At 37.8% G+C, this 19,432-nt stretch overlaps 1 protein-coding gene across 4 annotated transcripts in view; it reads left to right on the top strand.

Moving 5' to 3' along the window:
* LARP4B (La ribonucleoprotein 4B) overlaps nt 1–19,118 on the top strand; it is a 57,236-nt gene extending 38,118 nt beyond the window's left edge. For 3 of the 4 annotated variants that reach the window (XM_068673483.1, XM_068673482.1, XM_068673480.1), the window contains 10 exons: nt 751–861; nt 1,446–1,499; nt 1,852–2,061; nt 5,278–5,384; nt 5,889–6,143; nt 7,121–7,166; nt 10,380–10,544; nt 13,508–13,632; nt 14,608–14,719; nt 15,227–19,118. In XM_068673483.1, the coding sequence (XP_068529584.1) occupies nt 751–861; nt 1,446–1,499; nt 1,852–2,061; nt 5,278–5,384; nt 5,889–6,143; nt 7,121–7,166; nt 10,380–10,544; nt 13,508–13,632; nt 14,608–14,719; nt 15,227–15,511 (1,470 nt within the window). In that variant the 3' untranslated portion in view covers nt 15,512–19,118. The remainder of the gene's footprint in view (nt 1–750; nt 862–1,445; nt 1,500–1,851; nt 2,062–5,277; nt 5,385–5,888; nt 6,144–7,120; nt 7,167–10,379; nt 10,545–13,507; nt 13,633–14,607; nt 14,720–15,226) is intronic. The other variant, XM_068673481.1, reaches the window with a different exon arrangement.
* The last annotated feature ends 314 nt before the right edge of the window (nt 19,119–19,432 follow it).

Raw genomic sequence — 19,432 nt, 5'->3', positions numbered from 1 at the left:
AGGCTTTATTTAAGCAGCAGTGTTCTGACACCCTGTAAGGCCTCCCAAGTTGCATTGCTTTTTGATGCTGGTTGACTCCATTCAGTGACAAAATTGAATAGTATGCAAAATAATAAAAGTCTATGGTGTGTCTTTTCTATAAAAATCAGTTCATTGTTTTTCAGGTAACATAAACCCTGCTCTCAAAAATATTAATCAGTAGCCATTTGAGTTAAAGTGTATCTCCAAATTTCTGCCAAAAGGTCAGGGATCTCCTATCCCGTGCAGTATGGAAAAACCTGTGTGGCTTCATGGATCTGGGGGCAAGGGACATGCAGACATTGTTCTGGATCAGCTTCCTCATCTCTTGTGGACACTGGTGCCTCACAAAAGGAGGGAGGAAGAAGTGGTTTTATTCAGGAGTGATAAGATGCAACAGCTTTGCAGGAGAATTCTGCACTTGATGCCAAATTTACTTGTCTCTCTGTGGCCTAAATGGCTTATCTCCCCTAGCTCAAGGGAGCAAGCAGGAGCTGCTTTTGATATGGCCTAGACAGTGCTTCCCCATATTTCTTCAAACTACCAGGGAGCCTGGAGAGGTAACACTTAGAGTAGGTGTTCTGAAGTTCTTAGTTCCTGTTCTGTAAGCTGAAAAGTGCTTTTGATTTTTCTTATCAGGAATTCTAGAATCCTGTTTCAAATTGATGTTTTCTTTTGTTTGTACACTTCTCTCCCACACTTTTCTCTTCCTTTTCCTACTGCTTTCCTTAGGAGGTTGAAGCACTTTTCAAAGGAGATAATTTGCCTAAGTTTATCAACTGTGAGTTTGCCTATAATGACAACTGGTTCATCACGTTTGAATCAGAAGCCGATGCACAGCAGGTAACACTTATTTTTTTAGAAGCATTTGAAATTATAACAGGAAACAAGGATGAAATTAGGGAGTATTGCCTGGGTTACAGAATCATAGAATGGTTGAGGTTGGAAAGGACCTTAAAGATCATCAAACTCCAACCCCCCTGCCATGAGCCCTCCTGGAGGAGGTGTTACAAGCTGTATTACAAATGTGTAAGAACTTACGAAGAAAAAATCCTTTAAAAATCAGTAATGCTTCCCATTAGCTAACACTCAGTTATCGGTACTATTAAACATAATCCTTTAAGTTTTATCTTGTTTGCATATCCTGGCTTCCTGGCCAAAGCTATAATACTATGTACTAAGAGAATTGATATTTTAAATGACGCATTGAAACACTTCATTTGTAAGACTTAAAATCTTGTTTTAATGCTACTGAAGCACTTCTGCAGTGATAACTTAAGTCTCGCCAGATGCAGATTAAATATGAGGGCTTTATTTAGTCTAACATTAACGGACACTTCAAGAATTATTGTTAGGCTTAGCCTGTCAAAACTTAACTTGCCTTTGTTTAAACTATATTTGACAAATTTTACAATGACTTTTTAAAGGCTTACAGATACCTTAGAGAAGAAGTGAAAACTTTCCAAGGAAAACCCATTAAGGTAAGTAGAGCTTTAAGTTTTATTTTCATGTGTGCGCGCATATGTTCTTTTATTGTGGGGGCCCACTTGCCTTTTTTGATATATATATAAAGGTGGTCCAATCTCAGCAGCCATTTGACCTGGAGATTGGTTTTGAAATGTAGCAGATGCTGTTATACTTCTCCTTTTCCTCCTTTCTGGCAGCAGTATGTCCAACCCAGCATCAGGCCAGCAGGGAAGCATTCAGCAGTTCCTGCCTTCCTTGAAGGAGAGAGCAATGACTGACAAGTGTACAGTTTGAGATCTGCTAGTTTGAACCATCCTGATTACATTTGAAAGGCTGCTGTATTAAATAATCTAATCTCCTTTGCAGGCAAGGATAAAAGCAAAGGCAATAGCTATAAACACATTTTTGCCAAAGAATGGATATAGACCTCTGGATATGAACCTCTACACGCAGCAGCGTTACACAACATCCTTTTACTTACCTCCAGTATACAGCCCCCAACAGCAGTTTCCGTTGTACAGCTTAATTGCCCCACAGACCTGGTCAACCACACACAGCTACCTTGACCCTGCTTTGGTAAGTCTCTCACTTAAGAAGCGGTTAATTCTACTCAAAGTTGGTATTTTTGGTATGGAGTCTTGAGGTACAGGAAGCATACGTATCCTAAAAAGGGTGGTTTTAAGATGCTGATTCTTCTTGAAAAACAGTTCTTCAAAATTCTCCATGGTGTACAAGATTGAGAATAGCATCTGTTCTTAAACTGGAGCAAGATCCTCTTCTTAACCTTTCAGGTTTTGAGGCAGTAGTTTTTTCCAGAGATTAGCAAAGTTTTCTCTTGGAAATGGCCAAGTAAAGACTTCGTTCAGCAATGGTCAAAAACCCTCTGTAGAAACTAGAGCTTCAGAATATGTACATGAGTACCAGAAAAAAATTTGTACAGAATTACTTTAATGTTATCACATCACATAAATGAGGATGGTTTTGCATCTTGGTCTTCCAGCAGGGAAGTTCTAGCTTAACCTGCTAAATTCCCTTAAGAATATGCCAAACAGGGTAAAATATTTTCTGTGCATCTTTTTGGCAATAAAAAATAAATAAATTTTGTTAATTAAAAAAAAAACTTAAAATGCATATTTTTCAAATTCTTTAGAAAAGGGTAAGCCTTAGAGCTAGAGTGGTAGCTGTAAGTCCTTTTATACTCCCTTGGGACATCCATCCTGCAGTGAGTGTTCCATCTTTTCCTCCATTATGACATTCTTGGCTCATTTTAGTCTTCCATTGTTATCTTATGGAAATTAATATGAATATAGTTTTCTGTTAACGAGTCAGGGACTAATGTTGTCCTCTGGAGCTGCTTTGTCCCTTCTATAAATGCCTCTTTGCTTGCAGCTAAAAAACTAGGGTAGTAATGCTTCAAAATCAGAAGCTTTTTAGATTTTTTGGCAGAGGATGAAAGTGTCCTTGAACAAACTTGAGCAAACTTCCTGTGTACCAAACAGCAAGCTAATTAAAAAGTTGGTGTGCTAAACACTTCACACATAGGGAAGGCAGCCAGAGCCCTTGCAGGGGAAGGCTTTTTAAGGGGGATGAAGAATGTGGAGGAGACAAGGTAACGAGCATAGTGAACGATGTTATTCTAAGAGGCAGACATGTTATTAAGCAGCAGCTAAAACGAATGTGGTTCTTACTCTAGAAAAATGAAAGCCAGCTATTGCACAAGTCTTGCTGTGGAATAGTGGAGTCATTTGGTAGCACCGATGTACATGGAGATTGATTGGCTGCAGGTTCAAGCACAACATAGTCTGTATCTGCCTGAAGTTATTGTGGAACTTTGTACTCTTGAAAGCTTACTAGTCCTGGCTTTTGGGGGAAGACTTTAAAAGTTTGTCAGCATTGAAGTTCTTCTACCTTTCTTAGTTAAAAAATAGGAGAATTAACTGGCAGAGCATTGCCTCCCACTGTGTTGAGGCATCTTGCCATTGGCTGGCTGCACATCTTTACAGCATTTGGCTGCAGTTTGTGTACATGAATGTAATATGATGTTTATTGAACCTTCGTGGTGGTTTCACACAATAGAAAAAGCTATATTTGAATAGAAATTATTAGTGAGGAGAATAGGGACCAAGAGGAACAATGATACTGCAATAATTTTCATGAGACAAGATGGCAGTTTGCGTGTAGAGAAAGGTTTGCATGTATGCCAGAAGTTTCTCTCCTCTTCTGCTTCAGCATAAATGCTAACTGTACTTTCTCATCTCTAGCTTGTGATGAAATACAGACAGTAGTGTGGGCTTAAAGCTTTAATTCTGAAACTCGAGTTTCTCAGCATGGCCTCCAAATTTTAAAATTACCTACTACTTCTTCAAGTACATAATAGTATTTGAAAAAAGATCTATCATGCACTATTTGTAAAAATAGGTGTACTTCTGAGGAATCAAATTAATTCTGTGGAGAAAGCAAATTAATGCTTTTGCCATTGGAAAATGGAAATGTTTTTATCTCTAAAAGGATCATCCTTCTAAAGAAAGAAGAGGTGAATATTGTTAGTGTCCATTTAAGCAAAGAATTAAATGGATTTTCCTTTTCTGCATTCAGTGCTTTTTCATTATTCAGGTTCAGTAGCTGTTTACTAGCTTTGGTTGAATTTACAGTGTTCAAGATATAAATATCAAAGCACAAAGCACTTCAAAGCAGTGTTTTGATGAAACTTTGTTCTTTCATTAAACTTAAGGGTCTGGTTTGGGAGTCAGAGGTAGCATTTGCTAATGTGCACTAGGTTAGGCAAACAGTAGTTTGGGATGACAGCTTTGGTGTTTTCATTGATTAGTGATCTGCTCTAAGTTTCACAAGAACAAAGACAGGCTTTTTTAGACAAGCATGTAAAGGAAACTGTTAATCCCAGCTGTTTTGGAAGATGCAGTCTTTTTCATCATTTAATTACGTACAGAAAGAGTGCTATATTGAAGTTTATTCCTGACTATGACGTAAACGTTAATTGAAAATAGTCTTACTCTTCTGCATTTTAGTTATTTCCAGGGAGAGAAGGCGATAAGGAAGCTTTTGCTATCACTAATGATACTTCCTAAATAAAACTCATTCATACTCTTTAAAAAAAAAAAAAAAAAGTACATTAAGGAGGTTGGGGAAGCTAATATGAATGTGCTTCACATTGAGGTATCTTGTTAATATTAGATGTTGATATGCGCCCATCCCCATAAAATCTTTTGCCAATGCATTTTCTTTTGGGAATGATACAGTAAGTCACACACAGTGTAAGTTAGTAAGATGCAAAAAGAAGCAGGTCTATTTAACATCCACTAGCTCTCTTGGGTTTATGTAGGTGTCACGTGGAAGATAACTAACTAGAATGAGGAACTAATGGAGAAGGTTTATTTTGAGTGATTTGCATACAAATAAGAAATAGTTACATGTTGTGTACATAAGAGACTAACAATGTATGGCTTCAGGGTTAGAGATGCTTCATAGTGTGGTCTGAAATAAGAGGAGTGTTGCTTACAGTTGAGAATTTTGGCTCAATATTTCTCAATACTTCTAACAAGTCAGAGCTTGAATATATGCATATAGTGGCTGTGTTCTCAGAAAAACACAAACACCACAGCATTTTGTAAGGTGGTTACAAGGCACTGGGCAAACACTCTATTGCTGTTTGAGACATTCTCTTAAACACTGACCTGTGTAGAAGGATATAAAATAAAAGACTTAGAGAAAATCGTACAAAGTTTGTTTATACTCATGAGCATGATATATATGTTGTTGTTTTTTTTTTTTTAGGTAACACCATTTCCAAATACTGGATTTATCAATGGGTTCACATCTCCAACCTTCAAGCCTGCTGCTTCTCCACTGACTACACTCAGACAGTATCCTCCCAGGAACAGGCAAGTTCAACTATCTTTTAGCAATATACATACTGCTTTATTACCCAGTATGTGGGGTTTTAATCTACTCATCCTAGAAACATCACCTAACTTGAAAATACTTGTGAAACTGAACTTGGTACAAGGTTAAGTGACACCAAAGGCCAGATGGTGTTGCTGTTGTTAGTGAACATGCTGCTTCTAATTGCAAATGGACTGTCTGAAAGCTGAGAGCTTGTCTGTTCCATGATTTAATACGTTCAGATAAAATATTGTGAATGATGGCAAGTGACTAGCAGGATTATTGACCTAGCATTTTCAGTTTGCAGTAGTTTTTAGTTAAGCCAGAGTTGAAAGTGCAATGGAAAGGTTCACATGGCCTGTTGAAATGAATATGTAACATTCCTGTAAATGAAGCACTCAACAGAGGACCAAAGATTTTGCTTCTTCTGAATTCTGTGTATAGGCTTAGGCCTCAGAAGATCTATCATAGTACGTATGTTGAAATGACTTTTGAATTTGTAGGAATCCTAGCAAGTCCCATATACGACATACAATACCCAGTGCAGAAAGGGGACCTGGGCTTCTAGACAGTCCTACAATATTCAACTTTTCTGCTGATCGTTTAATCAATGGCGTCAGGAGTCCACAGACGCGGCAGCCGGGACAAAACAGGACACGGATGCAGAATGCTACTACGAGTTACACCAAGAGGGAAGTAGGAACTGGACGAATGGAACAGACCAGCGTGGACTCGTCTCCTGGATTAGGTAGAGGGAGGTGAGTGTGCTTCTGTAGGTATCTGCTGAAGAACACGCTATTGGTGCTGCTGCTTTTAGTAAAAGAGGAATGCTATCAGTGCTGTTCTCATTACTATTTTAATCTGGGACTCTCTCCTCAAACCTAAAATCTTGCAAAGTACTTCCTCTGAAGTCCTAAATAGAGGGGAAAAAAAAAAAAGCCAAGTGGAATCGCATACTTTCCTACCAAATGAAAGCCATTAAAGGCACTTGATGAACAATTTACAAAGATCTAATCCTCTATGCTTTCTTTAGGTGTTTTAGGAAAGGTTTTTGCATGTTTGGTTTTAATGAAGCAGTTGTGCCATTCCATTGTCACAGTGTAGATCGTGCACCTGAAAGACCAGAATTTTACCCGTATTAGATGTTTACAATGTTCAAGATGATGGCTTTGTATGGAGGGAGGAAGAAGGATTACATGCAACTAAGAAAACCTATTGTTGTGCAGTTTGAGGGGAGCTGAGGAGCTGAAAACTGATGGCACCAATTTTAATTTGAGAATTTAGCAGGTTAATCTTAGAATTTTTGAAACACGGTGCAGTTCTAATAAGTGCTTTATAAAAGTACTTTCTTTAATGATGGTTGTGCTTTTGTTTCCAAGTAAACCATTTTGAGTCACTTACTGAATCAGAAGATAACTTGAGTCTTTTGCAGATGATCCTATATTAAACTTGTGTGTTTAAAAAAAAAAAAAATTTCCCTGGCTATTCAAAGGTTTTGTGTAAGCATTATACATATTTGGCACCGAGATGCACTTTTAACTCAGGAATTACTTGCAAATAGTGTGTTATGCTGACTTGTATAAAGTCTGTGCCTTTATTTTAATGAGTTTGCTAACCTTTCCCTAAAACATTCTAGACAGGTTATTAAGAACTAAAGATGAATGAAATAGCGATTCAATTTAATTTCTCTATTCATGTAAAGGTGAGGTTCTGATAACTGTTTTCTTTCCCTTAGGAAAAACTCGTATGGCTACCGAAAGAAAAGGGAGGACAAGTTTACGGTGAGTTTTCATGATCGCATTCAATTATAATTAAAGTGGGGTAGCTAGGCAATAGTATGGATATTATGTGTAATAGCAGGTGAGATGAGCTATTGCAGAAGAACTTGTTTGACTGAAGATAGCTGATTAAATTCACTTGAGTTTACTGCATTTGGGTATCAGAGAACATTGTCCATTAATTCAAAAGTCAGCAAAAAGTTAAAATTACTCTTTTATCATGGCAAATGACTTCTACCTTACTTTTATTTTGTCAGTATGATTGACTGTTCGCATTCACGGAGGGCCGACTTTAGCCTAGCTTGAGATTTGATTATCATTCATGTAGACATTGAGTAGTTTATAGATCCATGTGTCACATAATGTATAGCTAGAATGTTAGCTATGAAGTGATCAGTTATTCCTTTAATACATCTCCCTGTTTCTCCCTTTCTACTTCCAACTCTGAGGAGAGTTCAAAAACAAAACACAACAGTTCTCGTTCTCCTTGGAAGAAGGACAAAGCTGTTTTTTCAGGAACCATATCGTCGTTCTTCATTTATAGGGAGGGTATGAGAGATTGTGCTTATGCAAGACGCACTAAGGTGTTCAGGACCACTTGATGAGGGTGGATATACTAACACTTGAAATACTGTGATTTTTGTGAACTTAAATTCAAGGTGGAGACCTAAATAAATACTTGAAAAGACTGGACTTAACTTCTTTCTTCTACCCACTAGCTATATTTTAATAGTACTAGGGTTTGGTTAGCTAAAACCAGGCACTTCTCTGCAATTTATTTCTGCTTCACATGGCAAGTTCATGAAGTCTCACTGGATTATTTCATGATTCATGTTAGAGTTGCAGAGATATGGCACTGCTTGAGCCATAACGCTTTCTCAGAAGTCTGAAATAATTGCATTTGCATATTGGTGCCTCCTGCTGTTGAGTAGTTTAATGGGACATGGATAAAAAAGAATGTCAAGGCTTTAGGAAGTATAACAGGGCAAGTGGTTCCTTTTGGTTCTTGTCAAACTTCTCAAAACTCGGTGAGATCAGATTACATGTAGGGTTCTCAGTACTTGTTTCTTCTGCTCTTTAAGAGCTGCTTGATGTTTTTTCCATCAATGATTTTTTTTCTTTTCTTTGAAAGAACAAGGAAGTGGTACAGGTTAGGCATGATGTATAAATGAGTGGCAAGAGTAAGGATTACCTGGGGCACTCTTACTGAACAAAGAGGCTCTTCAGATTCGGCTGACTTTAAAGGTTGTTTTAACTTTAAATGTAAAACTGACTTCTTTGGAAGTCAGGTCTACCAGTTCCCTTTTCTCAGCAGCAGGCTTTAACTGCAGCCTGTGTAGTCAGGTTCCTTCCAGTCTCTCGGCCCATGAATCTTTAGTCTCTGCTGTCCCATACTGCACCTTCAACAAAGGTGGGAGCAGCTGCACGCCCTCAGTACATTGTTAAGTAACATATCCTGAAGTGAAAAATTGATGTTTGACACCTTCAGACTGTAGAATCGAGGATCCTATTTCATGTGCAGTGGATGTATATTGTATGTAGGACATCAGCACAGCCAGCTGTATTTGAAAGAAGAGGTGACTTCTTTTAAGTTTTAGAAGGAGCGATTATAGGCAGAATGCATCCTTGCTTGAGAAAGCACAGGAAACCTGAAATTGATCAGTTTGTATCTGAGGCTACCTAGGGACATAAGCCAATTACTGAACTTGTATGAAGTTGACTTAAGAAATTTTATGCAGTTGGCAGCTTAAGTTATGTTTAAGTCTTTCCCAGTCCCTCTGATTCAAAATGTTAATATATCCACGTTAACTCTCTCTTACATATTTTAGGGGGGATCTACTTTTTAGGAATATCTAAAGCAGTATCTATTACAGGACGTTAGTCCTGTTTAAGAAAATAGAGTTCTCTGATTTGAAATACTGGCTTAAAAAGGAAAAGGTTGTCCCTCTTACAGTTTGAGCTGGATAAAGTGTAGTTTCTTTCTGTGACCCTTTGGGTCACCTAGCTTCTGTTTTTATATATTTGGGAGGCTTACAGCGTTCATTGCTGTAACACTCTTGAATTCTGTCTTTGGAGGGGCATAATGCTGATTTAGTAGCAAGCCTGAGGGTTGCAGTTGTTCTTGCTTCTGTGTCTGTTCTTTCCCTATTTCCCAACTGATAGACCCTTCTTTTGGCATAAAAAGTAGTTTGTGAAAGGATCTCAAGGGTAGTTTTGTATGTCTATTGTTCTTCGTGAAAAAGGGGATAAAACAGTAAGTAATGCAACATTTTCCCTGTTCTGTCTATAAGCATTATTCTCACGTTCAGCGATATACTAGGAACTGTTTCCCTTGTCAAAAATAGGAATCATCTCAAAGACAACTTTGTACTTACTATTTTGAAGCAGAGATCACGTCATGAAACAGTAACATCTGTTACATCTTTGTTTACATGATGTAGACAAAGTTAATGGGTAACTTAAGTTCCAGTATATAACAAAATGAATTTTAGTTTTTCGACAGAAATAGAAGTTTTACAAATTCTTACAAGCAGTTTCCATGAGTGATCTTTGCCCGAAGGACTCATTTAATTCTTGAACTGCTGTAGGTTGTACGGATTTAAACCTAATAATGTTTTTGCCTGGAACTTTGTTTTTCTTAGGTTTAATTAGAAAAATTCATGTTTCAAAAACCACTTTATTTGCATTTTAAATGTGAACTCATATGGTCACTTAGTAAATTTGATGAAAATTGCCATCATCTACATTAAATGCAAGGCATGCTGTCTTGCCAATTTTTAATATATCCGAACTTAAATGATATAAGATTCGTGTTAATTCTTGCCTTTCACGTAGGATGTTAACATCAACACATAAAGGGGCTTATTTTCTGAATTCTAACTGTATCTTGATATCTAAAATGGTCTTTTTCATGTCAGTGTATTGTACATCCTGAAAGAAGGGTCAGGGAGAAGACTTAACTATACCAGTAGCATTACAGTTTATGCATGTGATGTTTTTAAAGATATTTATGCCATCCATTTAAATTATAATTAAATATTTTAAAGGCACCAGTGGAAAATGAATTCCTGGATACTGTGATTTTCTTGGGAAGTGAGGTGGAGGGAGGTCTGCAGGGCTTTACACATGTAAATCAAATGTAAAACATCATTTAGATTAATGATTTTCCTTTCTGTCATCCAGTATGGTAACCTCAGCATGTTATTTCTGTTCCAGAGAGGCCAAACACAGTCTCCACCACCCCCAAAACCTCCGTCTCCTAGCTTTGAATTGGGTTTATCTAGCTTTCCTCCATTACCCGGGGCTGCTGGCAATTTAAAGACCGAAGACCTTTTTGAAAACAGACTGTCCAGTGTGGTAATAGGAACGTCAAAAGAAAGAGTGAGTAGTCAGTGTTTGTTTTCATTGGGAAAACAAAGAATTGCATATCTCTTGCTTTCAGATTTGGTGTCTTATATGTAGAAAAGACATGGGTCGTGAGAATTGCTTTTAAAAAAACAGCTGTCAAATGTTGTGTGACTGCCTTCTGCATTTATATCTTGGAATTTGTTGGGTATTCTTTTTGAAACGGTGTGGAATACGTGCACCTGCAGATTATCAGAGATTAGAAAATGTGCTCTTTACCGTTCCTGATTGCCTCAGCGTTTTTGTTGGACCCATGTGAAAAATGATTAATTTTCCTCCTATTTGAAAGTCAAGACTTCTGAACTGTGTATAAAACACTTTCAAGTGACAAACTTTTAAGTGCTGAACTATAAAGAAGCTGCCTATGTAATCTTAATACACAAAAGCATCACAGCTGGAGCAAGAACTGCTATCAAAACCAGCTGGTTCCAAGAGTTGTCGTGTCATATTGCACAAAGATTGTAACTATGATTTGTCAATCAAAGTTTGCTCTTTAGATACAGTGGAGATGCAGGTGAGAATTGATGTTCAGTAGCTGTTCGTAGATTTCATCCTTAGAACTGTCTTAGAACTGTGAGTGACAGTATGTTGTCTATTAAGAGTGATATGCCCTGTACACTACTGAACAGTCTAGGCTATGGAAGTTTATAATTTAAATTTTTTCTTAGCTGTAATGTTAATCTGTGTTTTGCTAGCTTTGCACCTCTATATCCAGGGGCTGACTTCTAAATGAAGAAGCTAACTGCTGGACATAGCTGTGTAAAGCAACCAAATGAACACCGAGATCTTCTGATTTTTTTCCTTTAAAACCTGAACTGTTGCACGTGTGTTTTCTTGTTGTCCAGGTATCAGAGGTTGTTAGGATATAGGCTGGTTAAGGAAAGAAGTAGCAGGGCCGTTTCCATCCAAGAGAAATTATACAGACATGGTATTTATTTTGTCTCCTGCACATGAGACTAGAGACAGCTGCATTCCAGGGCTGTGTTTAGAAGGAACGTGCAGAACAGTGCCATGATAAGAGCAGTCTTCAATTTAATGTGTGCCAGTAACCTAGATTGTGATCTGTTCTTGACAATCTGTGTACTTGTATTTTACCTATATTATTTCTAGAGTGGTTTTAGCTATCATATTTCATGTTGTAAATGTAATTTCAGCAGTCACCAGCACTGCTACAATTTAAAATGTGTTTCTCCTCCTGTTACAAATCCAGTACTTGCTTTGGACTGCACTTAACCTAATGAATCTGCACTTCTCCCTGTAGAGGCACTGATGTGATACTGTGCAGGTACAATGCACTGACACATTTAAGTTTCCTTTGATTTCCTATTTTTATTTTTCTGGGTTCCATGAGTTAATGTCTGTACCATTGTGTGCAAGAGAGGAATTGCACTATTTCCATGTTGGCGTGAATAATAAGATAGCAGTAACTGGCTTCAAAGAGCAATTGTGGTCTACTAGAAAGGTTAACACTGGAATCTTGCCAGTTCATACAGGCTACTTTTCATCTTAATCTCAGCAATTTTTTGTTGCATGACATAGCTACGTAGTACTGAATTAGATTTAGGCAGTGCTACTCCTGTTTGTCAGATTGGCAAGACCTGTGTAAAGAAGCTAAGTGGACTTAGGTTTTATGATTTCCAGCAATTGTTACGGAGCCATCATATCTAGCTGCTCTTTAGATGTAGCTCTGGGGAATGGCAGGAGCTAATCATCCCATATTTTCTAACTGGAAAGCTGCACCTCTGTCAGATGGGTGGCTGAGAGTTTTGGCCTAGCAACAGCACTTGTATGTCTGCTTCACTTGAAGTTATTGTCAATTAACCATGTACCTACAAATTTCAATGGACTTGGGCCAGAATGCTCAGCAACTTCCAAATTCAAGATAGGCACGTACTGTTACAGTGAGTATGACTGTAGAAGCTGTTCCTTTATTTTTAAACATCCACCTCATATGGTTCTACTTTTATTTCAAATAAAACCAGGCTTAAATCCAGTGTAGTAACCTATGCTGCCTGATTTACATGTCATCAAATACCATTTTCTTTTTTAGTAGTGACCACAGGAGTCTTGTGTTTTATGACCTTTGACTGCTGGCGTTAGGGGTAGAAGGATGGCTATTTTGTTCCTTCTGTGCTGGGGTTCCACCAATGCTCTCCCTTCTTTCCAGTTCTGGTTCTAGAATCAGTCAGGTCAGAAGCAGTATGAAAAAACACTTTTTAAAACACATGAAATGGTTAAATTATTAGAAATACATTTTTTAAATTAAAGTCTTGTTTTACTTCTTACTTTGTGACAACTTAAATTCATGTATGCATCTTGAATCTATCTGGCCTGTATCTAGAAACACAGTGTCACTTGACATTAGAATAATATTGTCAGGGCTGCAGAAAAAGCCTCTTCTCGTAGCAAATCACACTAAGCATAGAAAAGGGACTTTGAATTGATGGTCATATCCTAGTTCGCAAAAACTTCATTTTTTTTTTTTTAGAGTTGTTTTGCTTTTAGCAGCAGCCGTCAGGATGGTGCTGAGTTAGAAGCTAGAACTTTGCAGAAGCTGATTTTTTAGTGTGTAACTCTGGGAGACTTTTGTCTTAATAAGCTAACTATGGGTACGGAAGGAGACACCAAGCCGCCTTTGTCACCACCGGATGCAAAATTCCAAGGTCAAAAGAAGTGATTTTGTCATCCAGATGTATCCCCCAGGGAAAAAAGCTTCAGACTCCCTTGCAAAAGAGCCTTGGTGTGATTTGTCAGTGTTCCTAAGTAATTGTAAAGGGAAAAAACTTCAGTTCTAATCCATGTATTGAACCCTTCCAATATAGGTAGCTAATTCACAATTTGAAATCAACATATAAACTGTTTCCTGATTGCATTAATTTTCAGGCAAACCACGTTAATTGGATACTATGATTGCCCTTCTGTGCCTTTTTTTCCTTCAGAACGTTAATGTGGATGCAAGTACAAACACTATTCCATCTGGAATTCCTCGGGAGCCATTGTTGCCAGTCTCTTCTACATTGCCCAGGACGTTTGAAAGGTCTCCTTCGCCAACCCAGCCTTCTGAGTAAGAACTTAATTACACATCTGTAATTATTCTACTCTGTCATGTTTGCATTTGCTGTCATCAGAATGCAAGGTGGAACACTGTAAATAGCTTTTAAAATATTGATGAAAGTAATCTTTTGTACTTGTAGTGAAGGCAATGAAACTTAATTTCTGAACATCATATAATAGTATTATAATAGTGATCCAGACAGTCATTCAACAGACAAACATTTAGTGTTGTATTTATGTTTAGTGTTGTATTTTAGCCTTAGCAAGTGTTAAAAAAGTACTGAGTACTTACTTCACTGTCTTGTATTTAGATAGCTTTGAAGCATGGGCAGTATCATTGTCCATACAGTAAAGAATCATAGAACAGTTTGGGTTAGAAGCGACCTTAAAGATCACCTAATTCCAACCCCGTTAAGGGCAGGGACTCCTCCTGCTAGACCAGGTTGCCCAGAGCCCCATCCAGCCTGGGCTTGAGCCACCTCCAGGGATGGGGCATCCATAGCTCCTCTGGGCAGCCTGTGCCAGCGCCTCACCACCCTTGGAGTGAAGAATTTCCTCCCAATATCTAATTTAAATCTCCCCTTCTTTTAGTTTAAAGCCATTATCCCCTGTCCTTGTCACTACACCCCCCGACAATGAGTCCCTCCCCAGCTTTCCTGAATGCCCCTTTAGGTACTGCAAGGCTGCTGTAAGGTCTCCCTGAACAACCTCAACTCCCTCAGTTTGTCTTCATAGGAGAAAAAGGAGTAACATAACTGACTATCAAAAGCTATCAGAATGTCACAAATACTAGGTCATGTCAAATTCCACGCTAACATTTGTTTGATAGTGTTTTTTAAATGCAATGCTAGTCATAGCGTGCCAGGCAAATTGTAGCTATAACTTCACAGTCATACTCAGACAGTTTCAGAGCCATTACTAGATCAATCACTTATCCTGATGTTTCAGTTCTTGTGAGACTTTTTTCCTGCTGGATGCTTTACAGGGACTCCAAGGTTGTGGATAAACAGCAGAGAGAGACACAGAGTGCAGAAAGGCTTTCTTCTTCCACACTCAGTACTGCATGTAAATCGGTACAAGTCAACGGGGCTGCCACGGTAAGTGCCCTCACTACTTCACTTTCTCCTAATGATTGATCATGGTGTATTTAACAGAATATTGCTTCTGTTGCTCTCCATTGCTGCTTGATCATGTGATGTGCAATTAACAGTTCAAAAATATTCAAGATAACTTCCACTGAATGATAGCACTACCTGAATTGTCGTCCTACTTGGTAGTTGCCTTGAGGTAGAAGTATTAATCTGTATGTTGATACCTAAACTGGAGTGTTCGTGCTGTTTCAGCTGTTCTAGTGTTTACCTGAATTTGAAGTATTTTCTCTGTCACAGTATCCCATTGTTCTGGAATAGTGTTCTGCATTTTCTCTTGTCTTTCACCTTGTTTTCTGTACCACTTCTGTAAACTTCATATTGAAACTCTCACACGCATGTTTAAGCACGGCAGTTGCTTGTCACAAAAGGTTTTACCTTTTTTGTTCATTAAAGTAAAATATTTTTGCTCAGGATGCTTTAACTCTGCTGTCCTGTTTGCTGTTGATTTCCCAGGAACTGCGAAAACCTAGTTATGCAGAAATTTGCCAGAGAACAACTAAGGATCCTCCTACATTGCAACCCCAGAAAGAACAGAAGCCAAACACTGTAGCATGTGGGAAAGAAGAAAAAAAGCCCACAGAAACAATAGAGAAAAACAGAGAACCTCCTCCTGCGAAGTCACATCCTGGACAACCCAAAGACCAGAGGAGACAGTCAGGACGCAGATCGTCCCCTCCAGCTGTTGTTGGCAAACGCTTAAATAAAGAACAGAACACCCCTCCTAAATCTCCTCAGTGATGAAACTAACAACTGGGAGGGATTCAAAAAGAGGTCTGCTTCCCACAAATTAAACCCATGTTCCCACTAAGATACCTGAGAATGAGTTGCTGGTTAGGAGCTTGCAGTGATACTAGGCATATAACAATGCCTGCAAGTTATTTTTCTGTGAAATACTTTTTCCCCTCTTGAACAAACATTCTATTTTTTCTGGATATTTCTGGATAGTTGTTCTAAACCTTACCTTTAGGTTGGTGCTTAATTGGAGGTGAAGCTTAGTGTGATTATTTTTTTCAAGATGTAAAATATTTGTCTTAGAAAAAGAATCAACTTTTTATTAAGCCTCTCTGTGGCTGTGTGAGTGCAAGCTCTGTATAGTGAGTTTTTTTCTAAACTGTTAAGCAGAAATGTGCTGCTGCAATATTTTTAATAAACTGGTCTGCAAGTACATATCTAAAGTGTCCAAAAGACTGATAACGGCAGCTAGTGTGTAGAGTGCAAGGAAGTAGATATATTTTACGAGTTAGTATGTGACCTTGAAGATTTTTTTTATTGGGCTGCTGTACTAAATGTCAGCAAATGAACTTGCACTTTTAGGTTAAACGAGTAGTTGTTTCTAGCGTTTTTAAAAATGAAATCTTTTTTTGATGTTTTGCACACAGAGAATGAATCCTACGGAGCACCATAGCAGTCTTTCTAAAATGTTTCCTTTTTTGACTTACTGCAAGCAAGTAACCATCTTCTCACTCCAGAATAAAACTGATATTATAATTTGCAAATACAAAGCACATTGTGAATAGAAAGAATTAAGTCTGTGAGCTTCTATGGTGGTGAAGCTTATTAGTGGATGTTATCAGGAGAAAGCACTGTAGCCTTCTTGTGATAACCTTAGCTTCCCTGTGCTTGTAAGGGAGTTAACTGAGTCAGCGCTGTATGTTCTGGTTACCCCTGTGCTCTGTGTAGACTTTTTTTTTAAACTCTACCCCAAGTGCTCTTTGAAAGAGTCCATATCTTAGTCAGCCTTGTGTTGACGTCTTCCTGTAACTACAAGCATTGGCATATGGATTTAAATTTTTCGAGCCGTGAGATAATGGTGTTTGTTTTGTGTGGTGGAGGAAGAGATCCCTGATACTTACCTCTGGGATGAGGTTTCTCACACTTACTTTAGAAGTGATGCGCTTTCTGAAGGACAAGGATGCACTAAATTAGCAAGTTTCTAATAAAGTTGAATATAAATTATTTTTGTTTTAAAATGCCTAAAGCTTTTCTTTAAGTGTTTAAACTGCAGGAAGTTCAGACTAAACTCATTCCTGCTGACTATGACAGTACAGTTTATTCCACAAAAATGTTTATTTAAACAACTGATTTTTTTAAAGAATTATTTCCATCCAATATTTAAAGACTTGAATTTTATTTAAACTTGAAAATGACTTTGCCTTAACTTTTGTACAAGACAGCTTAGAGTTAATGAGGTCTGACCCCATTGAGGGTTAGCAAGAGTGGAATACAGAATTACTCAGTTACAGTATGTATCTATTGTCACTGGTCTTACTGGGTAAACATACTGTAGTACAGGAACTAGCAGCAGTTTTTGTAATATACCTTAAAGATCTTAAACAGTTGATCTTTTTCAGATTGTTGAAAAATCTGTAAATGCAAATAGTCAATACTGTATTAAATATGTGCACTTGGAAGTGTGTGCTTTGCTTGTACAGTTGTAAATAATCAGAACATATAAAAAGGTACCCTAAAGAAAAAAATCTGATAAAAATTATTGATATTATAAATGTTGCTGTTGAGCTGGATGTAGATAAACTAAATGTTGTGGTTTGAATATTACTTTAATTTGTTGTTTTTTCTTTTTCTTATTTTATTCTGGTGTGCTGAACTGACTCTGCCTCTTCACTGCAAAAGGGAAACGGAACGAAAGTCTTATTTGAAAGCCCTCAAATGTTTTCCTAAATCCCTCTAAAAACAAGTGATTTAACCAATTCCAAAGTTTTCTGCAATGTAAATATTGAATTATAGCAGTCAAACTGTAATTTTAAGTCATTAATAAAATCAAATTTAATTGGAAAAATCTTCAGACTGCTAAGAAAATATACACTGAAGCTTATTTGTCTGCTTTCGAGAGTATCAGTGCTTTCCTAAGTATGATTCGTAGAACTGTAAAGTAACTGTAGAAGTTAACTCCTGATAAATTTCCTATTAAAAGCATCAATCGGTAACTAGTTGACCTTCTAAATCCAGCCTGTTGTATGCTGCAGAATTGGTTAAAATAGGGCATGCTGGAATCCGCTGATTTTTCTTGTTTAAAAAGCGCACTTTGTGAATGCTGTGGGAGGAGATAGGACTCTGACAACATCACCAAAACTGCTCAGCCAGTTCTGTCATTGGATTTTAACATGCTTATCCTTTCCCCGGTGGCAGTGAAAGTGGTAGCTAGATTTGTGTATGGTTTAGGCCGGCTGTATGGTTCATTTTGTTTGTCTGCTGAAAGTGAAAGGCTTACCAGCTGCAAACAATCACAAGTGGTTACTTACGGCGACTGTGTACAGCTAGTCATAATGCTCAACTGGTACATAAGGTAATATATTGAGACCAGCAGGATGTGTTGTGCTGTTCTGATGTATTCTGCTGCCATTTGTGCTAGGTCAATACACTGTAATTACTGCTTACCCAGCAACAGTCTGTTGCATCGAAAGTTTAAATCTTCCTCTGATGTGGTTTTTATAGCTTTTTTTAAAAGAAAAAAAAAAAGGTGACACGCCAAATAGCTGTGTAATGTACAACTTATCCTTACTGCATTTTACTTGGAGATTTTTTTTCCACTCGATGACAAAATGGAGCTTTCGGAGTAGAGTTGTGAAGTTGCATGCAGACTGTTGCTACGATACATGGAGATAATAAAATGTGGCTTTTAAAATGAAAAACCTCCCCAAAGCAGTAGCTGAGTTAAAGGTTCAGGGATACAGTAATTAAAATTGGCATTCTACCTTGTGGGATTGTGTGGTGATGCTCTTCATTTTGCAAACAAGCTAAAACGGGATCTGAGACTCTTCTTCCAGGAATTAAAAAAAAAAAAAAAAAAAGAGGAAAAAAAGGTTGCTTTTAAAACTTTGTGTAATCTTGTTTCAGATCAGTCCCCCACCACGACATTTGTCACTTGCCACGTGGAAACGTATGAACGGTGGCAATTTTCTTCGGTTGCTGCTTTATCCTCTTAAAGACTTCAGCAGTTGGCACAGAAAGGCCCTTGTTTGAGCGTGGTGCAGTGTATCTCAAGCAACAGCTGACTGTAATGGTGCATACCTATCTCTGTATCTCCTTCAGCTAGCTACAGTTAGGGATTTTTATGTGCTTTGTAACCTATTACACTAATAGCAGCAGACAATCGAAGATTTCTAAGGAGACCTAACAGCTGCCAATTCATGAAATAGAAGTGTAATATGGAAGCCTTCTTGAGGGTTTTTGTTTTTGTTCTTCTTCCATTAAGACTGGAATCAAGCTTACATGTAAACTATCAGTAATTTAAGTTTCCTTTTGTGTCATAAAATGTAAAACTGTCTAATTTGAAAAAAAAAAAAATATGTAGGTTATGAAAAATAAAGATTTAGGCACTGTTGAATTCCTGATTTTTTTAATTAAACCTTTCTTCAGCAGTATTTTATTACCTTTTGTCTTTTGCTCCCATTTTTGGAAATTCTTTATTTCTAATTTTGGGAAAAAAAAAATTATTTCTTTCCTGTTCAGCACAGCTGCTGTAACCATCACCTAGGGCTATGTAGCAGCAGGAGCAAATAATATCACTGGTGGAGGCAGCAATATCTCTCTTAGTTAACTGTGATTAACTTGAGGGTGGGAATAAAGGGGGGGGGGGGAGCTGACATGAAGCTTTGTTTACAAGGGGTTCTTGTCTTTATTAGCGCTTTCCTCAGAGTC

The sequence above is a fragment of the Anas acuta genome, chromosome 2 (genome assembly GCF_963932015.1).
Source record: "Anas acuta chromosome 2, bAnaAcu1.1, whole genome shotgun sequence".
NCBI classification, from domain to species: Eukaryota; Metazoa; Chordata; class Aves; order Anseriformes; family Anatidae; genus Anas; species Anas acuta.
The sequence above is the reverse complement of the archived record's forward strand: the minus strand, read 5'-3'. Positions and strand labels throughout refer to the sequence as shown.